The 20,306-nt window shown below is 34.6% G+C and overlaps 1 protein-coding gene across 1 annotated transcript in view; it reads right to left on the bottom strand.

The window, feature by feature from the left end:
- Positions 1-13,609: 13,609 nt before the first annotated feature.
- LOC134845975 (uncharacterized) overlaps positions 13,610-20,306 on the bottom strand; it is a 41,707-nt gene continuing 35,010 nt past the window's right edge. The window contains exons 6-8 of the mRNA XM_063863127.1: positions 18,978-19,144; positions 15,674-15,890; positions 13,610-15,417 (exon numbers count right to left, since the gene is read on the bottom strand). Coding sequence (XP_063719197.1) covers positions 14,246-15,417; positions 15,674-15,890; positions 18,978-19,144 — 1,556 coding nt within the window. The 3' untranslated portion in view covers positions 13,610-14,245. The remainder of the gene's footprint in view (positions 15,418-15,673; positions 15,891-18,977; positions 19,145-20,306) is intronic.

Below are 20,306 nucleotides of genomic sequence, written 5' to 3'. Positions count from 1 at the left end.
ACCGATTTGAAATTTCTTGAGTTTTGAACCAACTTTCATCACTTAAAGCCAGCAAGTAGAGTTCCTTTAGAAAAAGAAGCCAAAAGTCCTCAAATTAATTCCCGTTAATAAAAACAAGTTCGACGGTTTTAGTGCTATCTTGCTAACAAAAATCTTCAAATTTTCAGGAAATTTGAAAAAAAAATTCGATGTATTTTTGATTTTTTGCTGTTTTTTTTCCTTGAGTTTTTGAAAAAAAAAAGTTGATCGAGTCGGTTTTTTTCACGGTGACTGCCTAATATGTAAACTGATATTTAAACCGTGCATTTAGGATAATTTATCGAGGATAAGATGCGGATTTTTGTAAATTTGAAAATGTTATGTCCTTTTTCAATAGGTCGATGCAACTAAGTTTCCGAGCTCCTAAAGCACCGCAGAAACACTGTATTGAACATATTTCGCATGGCAGGCGAATATTTACACAAAGGCGAAATAGCACTTCGCATAACGAAGAAAGAATATGACCGATCACGCTACTGGGAGAAACTGAAGGAAAAAAATGAGTCTACAAGTTTTTCTGATTGACGCTCGCTAGTTTTAGTAAATGTTATATCAACTTAGTCAACGTTTATTGCAAAAGGTAGAAGGCAAACTATACCTGTATACGAATGGATTTTTTAATTTGGTTGGGTCTTAGAAAATTTTTAAACTTATGACATATATAATCTTTTATAACAACAGTTTCGTTTTCGGCTCCCTAATTTTTGACCCAAAGTTTGTCACCTCGTTGCCGCTAAGTAATTGGTTTCCAATTTTTAAAGGCTTTTTTTAAATTCAGTCATTACAAACATGATTTTTTTTAAATTCGAAAACTTAGAAGTTATTCTTAAGTTTTTTCTTAAGTAAATATCTCCAACATAATTGATCAGAACTTTTTTGTGACTTCTGCCTATTTTATTGTTCACTATTTTGTAGCGCATTTAATGTTTTACATTGCAAGTGTTGCAAAGCTTCGCTTCGTTTTTCGTTTTTCTTTTGTTTTCCACGCAAAATCAGCTATTACAAAAATCAGTTAAATTGTTCAAGTGATTTATCTTATTAAAACCCTTTTCGTTTGAATTCGAACGACGTCAACAAACGTTCAACTTTTTGTCCGAGTATCGAGAAAAACCGGTTTGAAATTTGAGTTTTAGACCAATTTTGAGCACGTAAAGCAAGCAAGTAAGGTTATTATAGAAAAATAAGCCATAAATATTCGTTTAGTTCCAGTAAAAAACAGTTTTGGCGGTTTTTAGTGCTATCCTGCTAACAAAAAACTTAGAAATTTCAAGAACTTTATTTGAAGAAAATAATTAGAACTGATTTTTTTTTGCTGTTTTTCTTAAAATTTTTGATAAAAACAGTTGACCGAGTCGGTTTTTCTCACTGTGCGTGTATAATATGCCTAGTATGTAAACTGATCTTTAATTGGTCCAGGCGTGCATTTAGGATAATTTCTCGAGGATAAGATGCGGATTTTAAAAAACTTGAAACTGTTGATGTCCTTTTTCTTTAGGTCGACGCAACTAAGTTTCCGAGCTCCTAAAGCACAGTAGAAACACTATTTTGAAAAAACTTGGCAAGTTAGGCAAATATTTTACACAGCGGCGAAGTAGCACTTTGTATACCAAAGGAAAAAAATGACCGATAACGCTACTGGGAAAAACTGAGTGAAAAAGAATTGAGTCTTCAAAATTGTTTAATTGACGCGCGCTAGCTATGAAACTACAATATTAAATACGCAAGCCAGTTATGCCATTTATGAAGCATTAGCATTACAAATCTTTTTGAAAAAAAAGTATTATCTAACCTGCCTCAAAAAATAGAGCGGACAGTTTTTAGCTAGTTACCAAAAAGTTCAATAAAAACATCCGAACCTGCCCAGGTTCGAACTCTCTCATTTGGTTGCACGTCTCCTTCCTTACCTTACGCTAGAATATCATGATACTTGAAGCTAAAGTGCTATTTGTATTATAAGAACCTCTGCTAATATCCTTAGCACTGGGTGTACTTAATACCTGGTGAATGATCAAAGTGAACACTTCCAAAATGAACTCATTTTGCCGCAATAATATTTGCGTCGCAACAGTTTTGTTTTCGGTTCAACAGTTTTTGACCCAAAGTATGTCGCCTTGTTGCCGCTAGGTAAATGAGTTCCAATTTTTAAAGGCTCTTTTTAACTTCAGCCTTTAGAAAAATGTTTTCTTTTTCAAACTTATTGAAAGTACTTCCAACTTTTTTTAAGTAAATATCTTCAACATAAATTTTCAGAAACTTTTTGAGACTTCAGTCCATTTTGCTGTTCACTATTTTGCACTGCAATGAGTGTTCTGCATCGCAAGTTTTTGCGAAGCTCCAATTCGTTTTTTTCGTCTCTGTGTTTATGTTCAGTTCCAATTTTTCAAAAAATTTGTTCCGAACATTGAAAATTGGGAGGAAAATTGTATTCGGGTTTGCTTTAGTTTTTTATTTTTTATTTTTTTTTGTTTTCTACGCTAAATTAGGTATCACAAATAATCATCCAAAAAAGACAAGTAATTTATCATATTAAAACCGTTTCAGTCGTTATTCAAACGGTATTTCAAAATTTGAGAAAAACTTAATTGATATTTTTGGTTTTTGGTCTCATTTCGAGCGAGCTCGCCTTTTTTTGCTGTTCATCTAAATCTTAACAGTTGAAAATCATCATAATCGATGAGAGGGTTTATATCACATTAAAGCCTTTTCAGCTTTAGTTTGAACGACGTCAACAAATGTTCAATCGAGTGTCGAGGAAAACGTTGTCCGACTGTCGAGAAAAACGTTGTCCGAGTGTCGAGAAAAACTGATTTTAAAGTTTTTTTGAAATTTGACCCATTTTTAAGCAGGTTAAAGCAAGCAAATAGAGTTATTATAGAAAAAGAAGCCAACAATTTTTAATTTAGTTCCCGTTAACAAAAGTTTTCAAACTTTCAGGAAATTTGAAGAAAAAAACTAGACCTTTTTTAAATTTTTTTGTGCTGTTTTTCTTTACTTTTTCGACAAAACAGTTGACTGAGTTGCTTTTTCATTGTGACTGTCTAGCATGCCTAGTTTGTAAACTGATTTTCATTTGTTTCAGGCGAGTTAGGATATTTTCTTGAGGATAAGATTCGGATTTTCATTCAAAAAAATTCAAAACTTTTATTGAACTTTTTCTATATGTCGATGCAACTGAGTTTCCGAGGTCCTAAAGCACCCTAGAAACACTGTTTTGAAAAAGTTTCCCAAAGCAGGCAAATATTTACACAGAGGCGAAGTTGCACTTTGCATACCGAAGGAAAAATATGACCGATAACACTCCTAGGGAAAATTGAGTGAGTAAAAATTGAGTCTATAAAATTTCTTAATTGACGCGCGCCAATTATGAGCCTACATTATTAACTGCGCGAGCCAGTTATGACGAATTAGCATTACAAACCAATTTGAAAAAAATAACATCTAACATGCCTCAATTTATAGAGCGGACGCATTTTAGCTAGTATATGAAAAAAAAAGCAAAAAAAAACATACGACCGTGCCCAGTTTCGAACCCTATTATTTTGTTGCTGGTCTCCTTCCCTGCTTCTACGCTACAGATCCATTCCTTGAAGCTAAAGTATTGTTTGTAATATAATAGTCTCTGTCAATATCCGTAGCATTGGCTGTTCTTAACAGCTGGTTATTGATCAAAATGAACACCTTCAAAACGAACACATTTGCGTCGCGACAATATTTGCGATTTAGGTTGAAAAAAAATAGTTCCTACTATAACTCAAGCTTTGCTTGTCTAAAACACACAGGCCAAATTTGCGGTTTTATTCAGTTTTGTTTAAATGAGTATATAGTGGCGCCAAAAGCGCCTTTAGAAAAATTTTAGGATTGGCCCAAAATGACGTCTTTAAACACTACCAAAGGTGGGACCCTTTGGCTGGTGAGATTGGGTCGCGTTCCTGAAGAGGGGGGATGCCAAAACATGTATTGAAGAGGGGGATGCAGAACATGTATTGAAGAGGTTCCTGAAGAGGGGGGATGCCAGAACATGCTAGAACTTTGTATTCGGGTTTGTTTTAATTTTTTCATTTTTTTTTTGGTTTTGAACGCAAAATCAAGTATCATAAAGAGTCATCTGAATAAATCAAGTAAAATACCATATTAAAACCGTTGCAGTTGTTACTTAAACGGTGTTTCAAAATTTCAGAAAAACTTGTTGGATATTTTTGGTTTTTTTGGTCTCATTTCGAGCCAGCTGGCCTGTTTTGCTGTTCATCTGAAATTTAACGGTTAAGTACCATATTAATGGTTGAGAGGGTTTATATTCTATAAAAGCCTCAGCTTTAATTCGAACGGCATCAAAAAATTTTCAACCGAGTGTCGAGGAAAATACTGTCCGAGTGTCGAGAAAAATCGATTTGAAATTTTTTGGATTTTGAACCAATTTTGAGCACTTAAAGCAGTCAAGTAGAGTTACTTTAGAAAAAGAAATAAAAAATTTTCAATTTAATCCCCGTTAAAAGAAACACGTTCGGCGGTTTTGGTGCTACCTTGCTAACAAAAATCTTCAAACTTTCAGAAAATTTGAAGAAAAAAAAATCGAAGTATTTTTGATTTTTTTTGCTGTTTTTTTCCTTTAATTTTTGAAAAAAAAAAAGAGTTGACCGAGTCGGTTTTTTTCACTGTGACTGCCTAATATGTAAACTGATCTTCATTTGATCCAGGCGTGCCTTAAGGATAATTTATCGAGGATAAGATGCATATTTTGAAAAATTTGACAATGTTGAGGTATTTTTTCTATAGGTCGATGCAGCTGAGTTTCCGAGCTCCTAAAGCACCGTAGAAAGACTAAATTGACAAAAATTTGCAAGGCAGGCAAATATTTACACACTTGGGAAGTAGCACTTTGCATACCAAAGAAAAAAAATGACCGATAACGCTACTGGGAAAGACTGAGTGAAAAAGAATTGGCTCTACAAAATTTCTTAATTGACGCGCGCTAGCTATGAGTCTACAATATTAAATATTAAAGCCAGTTATGCCAGTTATGACGCATTAGCATTACAAACCATTTTTTGAAAAAAAAAGAAAATTTATTATCTAACATGCCTCAATTAATAGAGCGGACCTATTTTAGCTAGAATACGAAAAAACTCAATAAAAACATCCGACCCTGCCCAGGTTTGAACCCTCCCATTGTGTTGCTCGTCTCCTTCCTTACCTTACGCTAAAATACCATGATTTTTTCAGCTAGAGTGCTATTTGTATTATAAGAATCTCAGCTAATATTCTTAGCACTGGGTGTACTTAATAGCTGGTTAATGATCAAAATGAACACTTCCAAAATGAGCACATTTTGTCGCAATAATATTTGTGTCATATTAGTTTTGTTTTCGGTTCAACAGTTTTTGACCCAAAATTTATCGCCTTGTTGCCGCTAGGTAAACGATTTCCAATTTTAAAGGCTCTTTGAAACTTCAGCCATTAGAAAAATAATTTCTTTTTCAAATTTTTTGAAGTTACTTCCATTTTATTTTGAGTAAATATCTCCAAAATAAATTTTCAGAAACTTTTTGTGACCTCAGTCTGTTTTGCTATTCATTGTTTTGCACTGCAATGAGTGTTCTGCATCGCAAGTTTTGCGAAGCTCCGCTTCGTTTTTTTCGTCTTGGTGTTTATAATCAGTTTCTTTTTTTTCTAAATACTTGTCTCGACCATTGAAAATTGGGAGGAACTTTGTATTCGGGTTTGTTTTAATTTTTTCTCTTTTTTTTTTGGTTTTAAACGCAAAATCAAGTATCACAAAGAGTCGTCTGAATAAGTCAAGTAAAATATCATTTTAAAACCGTTGCAGTTGTTATTCAAACGGTATTTCAAAGTTTCAGAAAAACTTGTTGGATATTTTGGTTTTTTGGTCTCATTTCGAGCGAGCTGGTATTTTTTGCTGTTCATCTGAAATTTAACGGTTAAGAACCATCGTAATGGGTGAGAGGGTTTATATTCTATAAAAATTTCAGCTTTAATTCGAACGGCGTCAACAAATGTTCTACCGAGTGTCTTGAACCAATTTTGAGCACTTAAAGCAAGCAAGTAGAGTTACTTTAGAAAAAGAAGCAAAAAATTTTCAATTTAATCCACGTTAAAGACACAAGTTCGGCGGTTTTAGTTCTATCTTGCTAAAAAACATCTTCAAACTTTCAGGAAATTTGAAGAAAAGAATTTTTGATTTTTTTTGCTGTTTTTTTCCTTAATTTTTTGAAAAAAAAAAGAGTTGACCGAGTCGGTTTTTTTCACTGTGACTGCCTAAAATGTAAACTGATCTTTATTTGGTCCAGGCGTGCATTAAGGATAATTTATCGAGGATAAGATGCATATTTTGAAAAATTTGACAATGTTGATGTCTTTTTTCTATAGGTCGATGCAACTGAGTCTCCGAGCTCCTAAAGCACCGTAGAAAGACTATATTGACAAAATTGCGCAAGGCAGGCAAGTATTTACAAAGAGGGGAAGTAGCACTTCGCATACCAAAGAAAAAAAGGACCGATAACGCTACTGGGAAAAACTGAGTGAAAAAGAATTGGGTCTACAAAATTTCTTAATTGACGCGCGCTAGCTATGAGTCTACAATATTAAATACTAAAGCCAGTTATGCCAGTTATGACGCATTAGCATTACAAATCATTTTGAAAAAAAAGAAAATTTATTATCTAACATGCCTCAATTAATAGAGCGGACCTATTTTAGCTAGTATACGAAAAAATTCAATAAAAACATCCGACCCTGCCCAGGTTTGAACCCTCCCATTTTGTTGCTCGTCTCCTTCCTTACCTTACGCTAAAATATCATGATACTTGAACCTACTGTGCTATTTGTATTATAAGAATCTCAGCTAATATTCTTAGCACTGGGTTTACTTAATAGCTGGTTAATGATCAAATTGAACACTTCCAAAATGAGCACATTTTGTCGCAATAATATTTGTGTCACAACAGTTTTGTTTTCAGTTCAACAGTTTTGACCCAAAGTGTATCGCCTTGTTGCCGCTAGGTAAACGATTTCCAATTTTAAAGGCTCTTTTAAACTTCAGCCATTAGAAAAATACTTTCTTTTTCAAATTTTTTGAAGTTAATTCCATTTTATTTTGAGTAAATATCTCCAACATAAAATTTCAGAAATTTTGTGAATTCAGTATGTTTTGCTATTCATTATTTTGCACTGCAATGAGTGTTTTGCATCGCAAGTTTTGCGAAGCTCCGCTTCGTTTTTTTTGTCTTGGTGTTTATAATCAGTTTCTTTTTTTTCTAAATACTTGTCCCGACCATTGAAAATTGGGAGGAACTTTGTATTCGGGTTTGTTTTAGTTTTTTCTTTTTTTTTTGGTTTTAAACGCAAAATCAAGTATCACAAAGAGTCATCTGAATAAGTCAAGTGAAATATCATATTAAAACCGTTTCAGTTGTTATTCAAACGGTATTTCAAAATTTCAGAAAAACTTGTTGGATATTTTTTTTGTTCTAATTTCGAGCGCGCTGGCCTTGTTTGCTGTTCATCTAAAATTTAACGGTTAAGAACCATCGTAATGGGTGAGAGGGTTTATATTCTATAAAAGCCTCAGCTTTAATTCGAACGACGTCAACAAATGTTCAACCGAGTGTCGAGGAAAATGCTGTCCGAGTGTCGAGAAAAAACCGATGTGAAATTTCTTGAGTTTTGAACCCATTTTCATCACTTAAAGCAAGCAAGTGGAGTTACTTTAGAAAAAGAAGCCAAAAATCCTCACTTTAATTCCCGTTAAAGAAACAAGTTCGACGGTTTTAGTGCTATCTTGTTAACAAAAATCTTCAAATTCTCAGGAAATTTGAAGAAAAAAATTCGATGTTTTCTTGATTTTTTTGCTGTTTTTTTCCTTGAATTTTTGAAAAAAAAGTTGATCGATACGGTTTTTTTCACGGTGACTGCCTAATATGTAAACTGATATTTAAACCGTGCATTAAGGAAAATTTATCGAGGATAAGATGCGGATTTTGGAAAATTTGAAAATGTTGATGTCCTTTTGCTATAGGTCGATGCAACAAAGTTTCCGAGCTCCTAAAGCACCGTAGAAAGACTATATTGACATAATTTCGCAAGGCAGGCAAGTGTTTACAAAAAAGGGAACTAGCACTTCGAATACCAAAGAAAAAAAATGACCGATAACGCTACTGGGAAAAACTGAGTGAAAAAGAATTGGGTCTACAAAATTTTTAATTGACGCGCGCTAGCTATGAGCCTACAAAATTAAATACGCAAGCCAGTTATGCCAGTTATGACGCATTAGCATTACAAATCATTTTGAAAAAAAAAGAAAATTTGTTATCTAACATGCCTCAATTACTAGAGCGGACCTATTTTAGCTAGTATACGAAAAAAACTCAATAAAAACATCCGACCCTGCCCAGGTTTGAACCCTCCCATTTTGTTGCTCGTCTCCTTCGTTATCTTACGCTAAAATACCATGATATTTGAAGCTAGAGTGCTATTTGTATTATAAGAATCTCAGCTAATATTCTTAGCACTGGGTGTACTTAATAGCTGGTTAATGATCAAAATGAACAGTTCCAAAATGAGCACATTTTGTCGCAATAATATTTGTGTTACATTAGTTTTGTTTTCGGTTCAACAGTTTTTGACGCCTTGTTGCCGCTAGGTAAACGATTTCCAATTTTAAAGGCTCTTTTAAACTTCAGCTATTAGAAAAATGTTTTCTTTTTCAAATTTTTTGAAGTTACTTCCAACATATTTTAAGTAAACATCTCCAATATAGATTTTCAGAATTTTTTTGTGACTTCAGTCTGTTTTGTTATTCACTATTTTGCACTGCAATGAGTGTTCTGCATCGCAAGTCTTGCGAAGTTCCGCTTCGTTTTTTTTCGTCTTGGTGTTTATATTCAGTTCCATTTTTTCGAAATACTTGTCCCGATCATTGAAAATTGGGAGGAACTTTGTCTTCGGCTTTGTTTTAATTTTTTCACTTTGCTTTTTGTTTTGAACGCAAAATCAAGTATCACAAAGAGTCATCTGAAAAAGTCAAGTAAAATATCATATTAAAACCGTTTCAGTTGTTATTCAAACGGTATTTCCAAATTTCAGAAAAACTTGTTGGATATTTTTGGTTTTTTTTGGTCTCATTTCGAGCGCGCTGGCTTTTTTTGCTGTTCATTTAAAATTTAACGTTTAGGAACCATCGTAATGGGTGAGAGGGTTTATATTCTATAAAAGCCTCAGCTTTAATTCGAACGGCGTCAACAAATGTTCAACCGAGTGTCGAGGAAAATGCTGTCCGAGTGTCGAGAAAAACCGATTTGAAATTTCTTGAGTTTTGAACCCATTTTCATCACTTAAAGCAAGCCAGTGGAGTTACTTTAGAAAAAGAAACCAAAATTGCTCAATTTAATTCCCGTTAAAGAAACAAGTTCGACGGTTTTAGTGCTATCTTGTTAACAAAAATCTTCAAACTTTCAGGAAATTTGAAGAAAAAAAATTCGATGTATTTTTGATTTTTTTGCTGTTTTTTTCCTTGAATTTTTGAAAAAAAAGTTGATCGAGTCGGTTTTTTTCACGGTGACTGCCTAATATGTAAACTCATATTTAAACCGTGCATTAAGGATAATTTATCGAGGATAAGATGCGGATTTTGGAAAATTTGAAAATGTGATGTCCTTTTTCTATAGGTCGATGCAACTAAAATTCCGAGCTCCTAAAGCACCGCAGAAACACTGTATTGAAGAAATTTCGCATGGCAGGCAAATATTTACACAGAGGCGAAATAGCACTTCGCATAACGAAGAAAGAATATGACCGATCACGCTACTGGGAGAAACTGAAGGAAAAAAATGAGTCTACAAGTTTTCCTGATTGACGCTCGCTAGTTTTAGTTTATGTTATATCAACTTATTCAACGTTTATTGCAAAATTTAGAAGGCAAATTATACCTGTACACGATTTGATGTTTTAATTTGGTTGGGTCTTAGAAAATTTTTAAACTTATGACAACATATATAATCTTTTATGACAACAGTTTCGTTTTTGGCTCACTAATTTTGACCCAAAGTTTGTCGCCTCGTTGCCACTAAGTAATTGGTTTCCAATTTTTAAAGGCTGCTTAAAATTCAGTCATTACAAACACGATTTTTAAAAAAAAACTCAAAATTTTTGAAGTTATTCTTAAGTTTTTTCTTAAGTAAATGTCTCCAACATAATTAATCAGAATTTTTTTGTGACTTCTGCCTATTGTAGTGTTCACTATTTTGTAGCGCAATGAATGTTTTACATTGCAAGTGTTGCAAAGCTTCGCTTCGTTTTTCGTTTTTTTTTGTTTTACACGCAAAATCAGGTATTACAAAAAACAGTTTAATTGGTCAAGTGATTTATCTTATTAAAACCCTTTTCGTTTGAATTCGAACGACGTCAACAAACGTTCAACTTTTTGTCCGAGTATCGAGAAAAACCGGTTTGAAATTTGAGTTTTAGACCAATTTTGAGCAGGTAAAGCAAGCAAGTAAGGTTATTATAGAAAAATAAGCCATAAATTTTTGTTTAGTTCCAGTAAAAAACAGTTTTGGCGGTTTTTAGTGCTATCCTGCTAACAAAAAACTTAGAAATTTCAGGAACTTTATTTGAAGAAAATAATTAGAAATGATTTTTTTTTGCTGTTTTTCCTAAAATTTTTGATAAAAACAGTTGACCGAGTCGGTTTTTCTCACTGTGCGTGTATAATATGCCTAGTATGTAAACTGATCTTTAATTGGTCCAGGCGTGCATTTAGGATAATTTCTCGAGGATAAGATGCGGATTTTAAAAAACTTGAAACTGTTGATGTCCTTTTTCTTTAGGTCGACGCAACTAAGTTTCCGAGCTCCTAAAGCACAGTAGAAACACTATTTTGAAAAAACTTGGCAAGTTAGGCAAATATTTTACACAGCGGCGAAGTAGCACTTCGCATACCAAAGGGAAAAAAAATGACCGATAACGCTACAGGGAAAAACTGAGTGAAAAAGAATTGAGTCTACAAAATTTCTTAATTGACGCGCGCTAGCTATGAAACTACAACATTAAATACGCAAGCCAGTTATGCCATTTATGAAGCATTAGCATTACAAATCATCTTGAGAAAGAAAATTATTATCTAACATGCCTCAAAAATTAGAGCGGACACATTTTAGCTAGTATACCAAAAAGTTCAATAAAACATCCGACCGGTTCGAACTCTCTCATTTGGTTGCACGTCTCCTTCCTTACCTTACGCTAGAATATCATGATACTTGAAATTAAAGTACTATTTGTTTTATAAGAATCTTTGCTAATTTACATAGCACTGGGTGTACTTAATAGCTGGTTTTTGATCAAAAAGAACACTTCCGAAATGAACACATTTTGTCGCAACAAAATTTGCGTCGCGACAGTTTTGTTTTCGGTTCAACAGTTTTTGACCCAAATTATGTCGCCTTGTTGCCGCTAGCTAAATGAGTTCCAAATTTTAAAGTCTCTTTTAAACTTCAGCCATTAGAAAAATGTTTTCTTCTTCAAAATTTTTGAAGTTACTTCCAACCTAATTTAAGTAAATATCTCCAACATAATTTTTCAGAAATTTTTGTGACTTCAGTCTGTTTTGCTATTCACTAATTGGGACTGCAATGAGTGTTCTGCATCGCAAGTTTTGCGAAGCTCCGCTTCGTTTTTTCGTCTGTGTGTTTATGTTCAGTTCCAATTTTTCGAAATATTTGTTCCGATCATTGAAAATTGGGAGGAAATTTGTATTCGGGTTTGTTTTAGTTTTTTCTTTTTTCTTTTTTTTGTTTTCTACGCTAAATTAGTCATCGCAAATAATCATCCGAAAAAGTCAGGTAATATATCATATTAAAACCGTTTCAGTCGTTATTCAAACGGTATTTCAAAATTCGAGAAAAATTTGTTTGATATTTTTGGTTTTTGGTCTCATTTCGAGCGAGCTGGCCTTTTTTTGCTGTTCATCTAAATCTTAACGGTTAAAAATTATCGTAATGGGTAAGAGGGTTTATATCACATTAAAGTCTTTTCAGCTTTAATTTGAACGACGTCAACAAATTTTCAATCGAAAGTCGAGAAAAACGTTGTCCGAGTGTCGAGAAAAACGTTGTCCGAGTGTCGAGAAAAACTGATTTTAAATTTTTTTGAAATTTGAACCATTTTTAGGCACGTACAGCAAGCAAGTAGAGTTATTATAGAAAAAGAAGTCAAAAGTCTTCAATTTAGTTCCCGTTAACAAAAAATTTTAAACTTCCATGAAATTTGAAGAAAAAAATTAGACAATTTTTATATTTTTCTGTGCTGTTTTTCTTTAATTTTTCGACAAAAAAGTTGACCGAGTTGGTTTTTCATTGTGACTCTCTAACATGCTTAATTTGTAAACTGATCCTTTTTTGTTCCAGACGAGTTAGGATATTTTCTTGAGGATAAGATTCGGAGTTTCATTCAAAAAAATTCAAAACTTTTGATGAACTTTTTCTATATGTCGATGCAACTGAGTTTCCAAGCTCCTAAAGCACCCTAGAAACACTGTTTTGAAAAGATTTCCCAAACCAGGCAAATATTTACACAGAGCCGAAGTTGCAATTCGCATACCGAAGGAAAAATATGACTGATAACACTCCTAGGGAAAATTGAATGAGTAAAAATGGAGTCTATAAAATTTCTTAATTGACGCGCGCCAACTATGAATCTACATTATTAACTGCGCGAGCCAGTTATGTTGAATTAGCATTTAAAATCAATTTGAAAAAAAAAATAACATCTAACATGCCTCAATTTATAGAGCGGACGCATTTTAGCTAGTATATGAAAAACAGCAAAAAAAAAACATCCGACCGTGCCCAGTTTCGAACCCTTTTATTTTGTTGCTGGTCTCCTTCACTGCTTCTACGCTACAGATCCATTCCTTGAAGCTAAAGTACTGTTTGTAATATCATAGTCTCTGTCAATATCCTTAGCATTGGCTGTTCTTAACAGCTGGTTATTGATCAAAATGAACACCTTCAAAACGAACACATTTGCGTCGCGACAATATTTGCGATTTAGGTTGAAAAAAAAATAGTTCATACTATAACTCAAGCTTTGCTTGTCTAAAACACACAGGCCAAAATTGCGGTTTTATTTAGTTTTTTTTAAATGAGTATATAGTGGCGCCAAAAGCGTCTTAAGAAAAATTTTAGAAGTGGCTCAAAATGACGTCTTTAAACACTACCAAAGGTGGGACCCTTTGGCTAGTGAGGTTGGGTCGCGTTCCTGAAGAGGGGGGATGCCAGAACATGTGGGCAAATGTTCCGGTCAGACAGAATATTAAGACCAAAATAGCTTGAACAGAATAGCGTGACAAACAGACGGTGTGTTAAGACACAAACTGGTGTATAATTGCAAAAACAAATTTCTTGGAACCCTCAGCAACATTATTTCTTGCAGGGTTTCTGCATTGAAGTTCAATAACTGAAGGAGAGCATTGAAGTTCGATAATTGTTTTCTCGCCAAAAAGTACATTTAATGTTTTGACGAACTTCTCTTTGCCGAAATTCTCGTGATAAAGAAAGGCTAGCCATTAATTAAATTCCTTGTCTCAAATAATACAAAATGGACAGAATTGAAAATACAAAACAATCAATTTTTGCTTTTGAAGCTTTTTAGGCACTATTCTCATCAAGACTAAAACTCCTTCTGAAAAAGGAAAAGATCGGAGAGTTTTAGCCTTGTACTTTTGATATCAGTATTTAAACAAAAATAATGCAAATAGTTGTGCCCTTTCAAAGGGCAATATTGTTCGAGGAATACAAATCATACAGTATTGAAACAAAACGAATGTTTATTAATATTTTCATTCTAATTCTACGACCAACTTTGTATTAGTTTACGAAACAACAGGTTTTGAATATTTCATGATGGAATCCAATATGCACACAACACTTTGATTCTCAAGTAGATTAAAAACTACAATGAACATTGATAACTTAAGCACTAACTTTGAGAATTATTATCTCAAAAATATCAACTAAAACATATTATTGGGGTCGGTTTCTAATTTTTTTGTTTTTTTGCTTTTGCAGTTTCGGACAGAGAAATTGATCTGTATCAAGGTAAAAACAGCGCGCTTTACAATTCTAAACTAAATTTTAGGCTTCATGATGAAGTTTTTGGTAGTTTTTAGGTTCAGGAGAGTTTTAAATAACAATTTTCATATTGCTGATGAACTGAAATCGAAAGGCGATTGTTCGTTGATAGTCTCAAACATCAAAACTCCGGTCGGACTCCGCGGAGGAAGCGAGGGCGGCGTCGGGGACGAACTATGAATTGAATTGGATCCGACAGAATTCAACCGCCGATGATTTCCGGGAATCAGCGCATTTGTTGAGCCATTCGGCATGCTTGACAGGGAAATCGCCGATACGTTCGTAACTTCTGTACTGCAAGCCGATCCATTTGAGCTCGAAGACGACCGCTCTTCGCCAAGACGACCGACACTCGGGTCTTCCGCTGGAGGCGTTGACGGGCCATTTTCGCACGTCGGCGAAGCTTCAATAGTGTTTAATTTTTCACTTCCATCGTCGCTTCGCTTGGATGAATTTCTTTCCACTCTTCGCTTGTGCGATGAGCCTACTGACAGGCGTTGGGATGTAGGCATGTTGTCGTATCCGTGAGCCGACAAGCTCTCGCTGTTCGCATTTCTCGGCTTCGGTTTTCGGGGACTCGTGCTGTAGACATTTTGCTGAGAAAAGTACGGTATCTCGGTGCTTCGGTTTTTTTCCAGAAGTTTATCCGCAGCTTGGACATTGTTTGCCATACTTGGAATAATTGGAGCGTTTGGGTTATTGTTGCGTTTCTTGTTATTTCCAACACCACGGCCCATGGTGTAGAAATTGTTGTACATAGCGGGATTGTTTCTCGGAGTCGACTGTTGATAGTAAGGGTCAGAGCCAGATACACTGTGCAACTTAGGTCTACCCATGTAAGGATAAGGGTCACTACATGAGGATGATCGGTGCATGTAGGGTATCATAGGTCCTCGCATATTGTTAAACTGTTTACCACCCGGTCCAAAAAAGATTCCACCACTTCCGTTACTTTGATCAGAACCTTGTCGCATGTACATAAGAGAAGTGTTGCTGCTGCACGTTGAACTCAAACGACTTCTTTCTCTTTCTTCCCGCTCTTTTTGTTTCTTTACTTTCTCCCGTATCGCTTCGATCATCACTTGCGACGGTTTGGTCGGGTCCTCCTCGGCCAAACGTTTTTCGTACTCCTCTTGGGTCATGGAGGGCTCCTCGTCCTCGGGTTCGTCCACGCTCATACTCGGATGATTGGGGCTCCTCTGGGAAGGCTTCACCGGCTTTCGTGCATCCTTCATGCCTAAATTGAAATTTTACAACTAAGTAATTTTCATGCATTTCTCAAAAGCCAGATAGTTGGTTTTTTTGAAAAATTTACCATTTCATCTTATCTAAACTGATAAAAGACCATTTTAAACCATGTGGCGTTAAATATGGGTAGCTCAGAGATTTAAGGGTAGAAATATGATGTTGCTTTATAAAGTGAAAAACGCTCGTAAGGCTGGCAGACAAATGGTACTACAAAGCGGTTTTTAACTTATGACATATGACCTGACCTAGAACGAGAATGAGGAGCGGGTAGTACATCTCCCTGTAGAGCAGTCCATACAGGAGTGGTTTGAAGGCACAGTTGAGATACACGAGGAGACGGATGAACACATTCATGGACATTCCGAACGGGATCTTGGTGACCTTGACGAAGATGAACAGGGCTCTCTCCGGCAGCAGGAAGATGAAGGTCATCATGGCCAACACCAGCAACAGGATGAACTTCTGAAACCAGAAAACTGAAACTTATTCCCATTTTAGAAAAAATATATTTTTGAGTGAGTCATTCTTGATTAGAACTAGCGTGTAATCCAACTCCGGTGCTTCGAATTATTGACAACTCATAAAAAACGCATATATTGGAAATAAGAAATGCATCCTTTGAGTGTACTCTGAAATCACCTATTTACAAGGTTGGTATTTTCAAATTTTGTTAAGTTTTTTTTATCGAATTTTTTATTCAAATTTTGAAAAACCATAGAACTTCGTGAAACTTTTAAATTACATAAAAAATGTCACATCTCGGAAACTTCAAGTAAATGAGCAGTCGCATTCTGACGCAAGATTTGCGGCTCATGAGAGTAATCTCACACCACCCAACTACAACGTTGGAAATTTCATATTTTGAAACTTCAAATTTAGGTTTTGTAACTTCTTTTTTTTTTAAAAACCATAAGAAACGTCATATCTCGAAAACTACAAACATTTGAGCAGTACTATTTAAAGGTAAGATTAGCAACCCTTTCGGAGAATACTCTGAAAGCCCCCAACTACAGGGTTAGGAATTTCAAATTTTGAAGAAAATTTAATTTAAATGTTCTGAAAAACTTTTGAAAAAATCACAAAAAATCATGTCTGGAGAATTTCAAAAATTTGAGCAGTCAAATATTGAGGCAAGATTCTGTACCCCTGAGAGTACTTTTACGACGCCCAACAACATTTTAAAATTTTAAAAAATTAAATTGAAGTTCTCTGAAAACTTTTGAAAAAACTACAAAAAACCTCATATCTCGAAAACTACAATAATTTGAGCAGTCATATTTTGAGAAAAAAATTGCAACCCCTGGGAGTACCCTGACAAAAGTTTACTATAGAGATGGAAACTTCAAATTTTGAGAAAGTTTTTATATCTAATTTCTTTAACATTAAAAAAACATAAACGTCACATCTCGGAAACTAATAGCATTTAAGTAATCTCATTTGGACGCAAAATTTTTAACTTGGAACTCCTGAGAGTACCCTCTCAGAACCCAACTACAGGGTTGGAAATTTCAAATTTTTCTGAAACTTTTTAAAATAACGGCTTCTGAAAAATTAAAAAGAAATCATGACACGTCATATCTCAAAATTACAAGGATTTGAGCAGTCATATATGGAGGTAAAATGGCATCTTTCAGAGTAATCTGACAACACCCAACTATCGGTTGGGGAATTTCAATTTTGTGAATTACTTTTTAATTTGAGTTTTCCGAAAAATAACAAAAATTGTCGTAACTCGTAAGCTAAGAAAATTTGAGCATTCATAAGTGGAGCATTCATGCGGCCAAATTCGCAACCCCTGGGGAACCCTGACAACATCCCAATATTAGGTTGCTTATTTTAAACTCGGTGAAATAAACACCGAATTCAAAATGGAAAATCGAAAAAATCTTAACCATTGCAATATACATAGCTTAAACACGCAAAAATTCTTTCGTTAAACATGCAAAAATAGTGATGCTCGCATTTAAATATATAACAGAAATAGATTATATAAATTTAATGATTCCATTGACTGAGTCAGAATTTTAAGCTTCAGGTCAGGTTGCTACAAATCTCATGTTGCTACTAATATCTGTTTAAAATCTTATGGCAGAGCTTGGGGGAAAAGCATCACAATTTTTGCACTTCGGGCAATGTTCCACAATCCAAAGGCATTAAATAACGACGTTTTTGGCTGACAACAAACTGTTGGTTAGCTCGCTTTAATTGATTCAAAAATACAGTCTGCTTTTATCATTTTTGCTGTATAACTACGTTCATATAAACGCCAATGCAATGAAAATGTCACAGCCCTGGATTTTAGAAAAAACATAGATATATTAAAATTCTGAGTTAAGAATACGTGACATTAAAATGTACCAGCCATCTGTTTGATTCCTTTGTTCCAATTCAATGCTTTTTAAAAAATTTAGTCTCAATTAAGTACTTCGTACGAAAAATTTCTCCTCAATTGAGTGAGTTTTACGAACGAGTGACTTCATAAATGAGCATATTAGTTAGGAGACAGATGGTTTTTATGACATGAATGTACCCTTTTGGAAATCAGAATGACGTCAAAAAATCGCACCTTCACGCTGTTGTGAGTCTTAAATGATTGTGACCAATTTTGCGACAGTGTGAAATATATCACCAAACTGAATCCAGGCACAGGAAAAAATAAGAGAAAAATACGACAAGCCTTTGATTTATTGCTTTCATAATCTGCATCTAGAACACGCATTTTCATGTAGTTTTACATAGAGCGTACATGTGAACAAACTGTTCTTTTGGCATATTTGGCGATACTTTCGGAGATATCATGCAAAAGCACAAAAGACTCGTCGCCGGTTATCACGCGCGACCACCATTTGGCAAACATTCGGTCTTTACATTGAGAATGAATTGTTGTTCTTCTTGGTCAGATAACGATACACGAATCAAGTGCTTTATCCGACTGACCTTGAATTGGCTTTTCATCAAATTTAAGAATGAGTTTTTATGAACTCAGTAGCACGACCACCATATATGGTTAAATTATAGTAGATGTTTTCCGTTATGAAATGCCAAATTAATGAACTAATTAATGTAAAAAGAAGAAAGAAGTTCCGATCATTTTAAAAAGATAACTTGATCCCCAAACTTGATAAAAAATACGACAGCTTGAACTACACAACTTAAACATTTAAATTTTACAACTTTTCTGCAACTTAAGGTTAAAGAGCTCTTAATGAACCAATTATAGTCAATAAGCAAATAAGCGAAGACCGACCCTTACGCTTTTGCCCTTTGTCGGGGCTGAAATATATTGCTTTAGGCTTAAGGAGCAGGCACAGTGCAGTGCACCCTATTTTCTCGATCATCAATATTTAACAAAAAAAAATTGTTCACATTGTTCTATTGTAATCACGCCTGGTATTTTGCACACCTGGTCATTTGCTTTTCCAAAATGGACTTATTGAGTAAATGTCTATATGACTAAACTGATGTTTGTGTAATGTGGGGAAATAGATGCGGGAAAAGACAGTCAATCTTAGTTGTGAGATAGGTGTGAAGTGAGACCTGAGCACTGACCTTTGACCTGTCGTGGTGTCCGATGATGAGGTGTGCCTGATGGTAGGGCATGTGCAGTCTGTAGAAGAGACACTTGGAGTAGTAGCACACTAGTACCACTGGCACCACAAACACCACACACGCATCACCCACCAGCAGACCCAGTCGCTCACTATAGTCCAGGTTGTCTGAAACAGCACAACAGCTCATCAATAAATGTCAAAATGATTAACAGTTTATAAATGTTTTCACTTTGAGCCTTCCATAATAAGACTATAGGTTATTCTCATTACAGATTGAGCGTATAGGCAAGAACCTTTGGATCAACTCAAGTCAAGCTAAGCATATTCTTGTTCTATTACCTGAATTTCTGGTAATTTTTTTAAACATATAACTATGGTTCATCTTTTAACTATCGTTCATCGGATTGGTAACAAGCTTGATAGGAAAATTTCCGTTATTCAAGAGCACAATTTGACTTTGTGCATGGAAAATTTTGAGGAAAATTCCGTACAAATTCAACCTCTTCAGAGCAAGCTTGACTTTCATTCAAATTGACTGGCATAGTTTTGCAAAATGTGTAGAATGGATAGTGACTCTTCTTCCATATTTCGAACCATCTGCTCCCTTTTCAAATCAAACTACCAATTACTTAGTCATAAAAAATTCGAAATTTTTACGCTAGCATTGAAACGTTTTGTCAACTCTAGTTTGACTCACGTTAAGCAGCATCATGAAGTCATTGAAACAAATGCATGTTTTATAGCTTATAAAAACCATTGTTTAAGTCACGTGCATGACAATTTTATGGGTTTTAATAAACTATAAATTGAGCGGCCAAAATGGGTCAAAGGGCTGGGTTCTTAGTGTATTTTGGTTGTCGAACGTTACGCAGTCTGATTGTTCTGGGAACAGAGGCGTATTTAATGACTTTATCAAGGCAGTCATGCTACCAAGTTGACAATGAAGATAATCTTTTGTGTCACATTTCAATCGAACTCATTCATTTAATTCCATTTAAGAGTGAATAAAATCAAAATTACTACAAGATAAAAACTCCATATAAACAACACGTTTCAAGTGAAAAGAGTATCTTGAAAAAATGCCAATACCGAGAAAGGAAATCTAAAACGGAACAGATTAGATTGTTTATTTAGGAGAGTAATATTATACAGAGAGGTAAACAAAAAACCGCAAGTACAAATCAAACCCACAAAGGATCATGCAAAAAAACTATGCAGCTTATCGAGGCATGACATTGAAAAAACTTATGACAGAAGTTGCGAGATAATATCCGACTTGATGATTCAATAAAATAAATCTATAAGATCTCCATTATCTTTAAGAAAC

The sequence above is a fragment of the Symsagittifera roscoffensis genome, chromosome 5 (genome assembly GCF_963678635.1).
Source record: "Symsagittifera roscoffensis chromosome 5, txSymRosc1.1, whole genome shotgun sequence".
NCBI lineage: Eukaryota > Metazoa > Xenacoelomorpha > Acoela > Convolutidae > Symsagittifera > Symsagittifera roscoffensis.
This window is presented reverse-complemented; position numbering and strand designations above follow the sequence as displayed.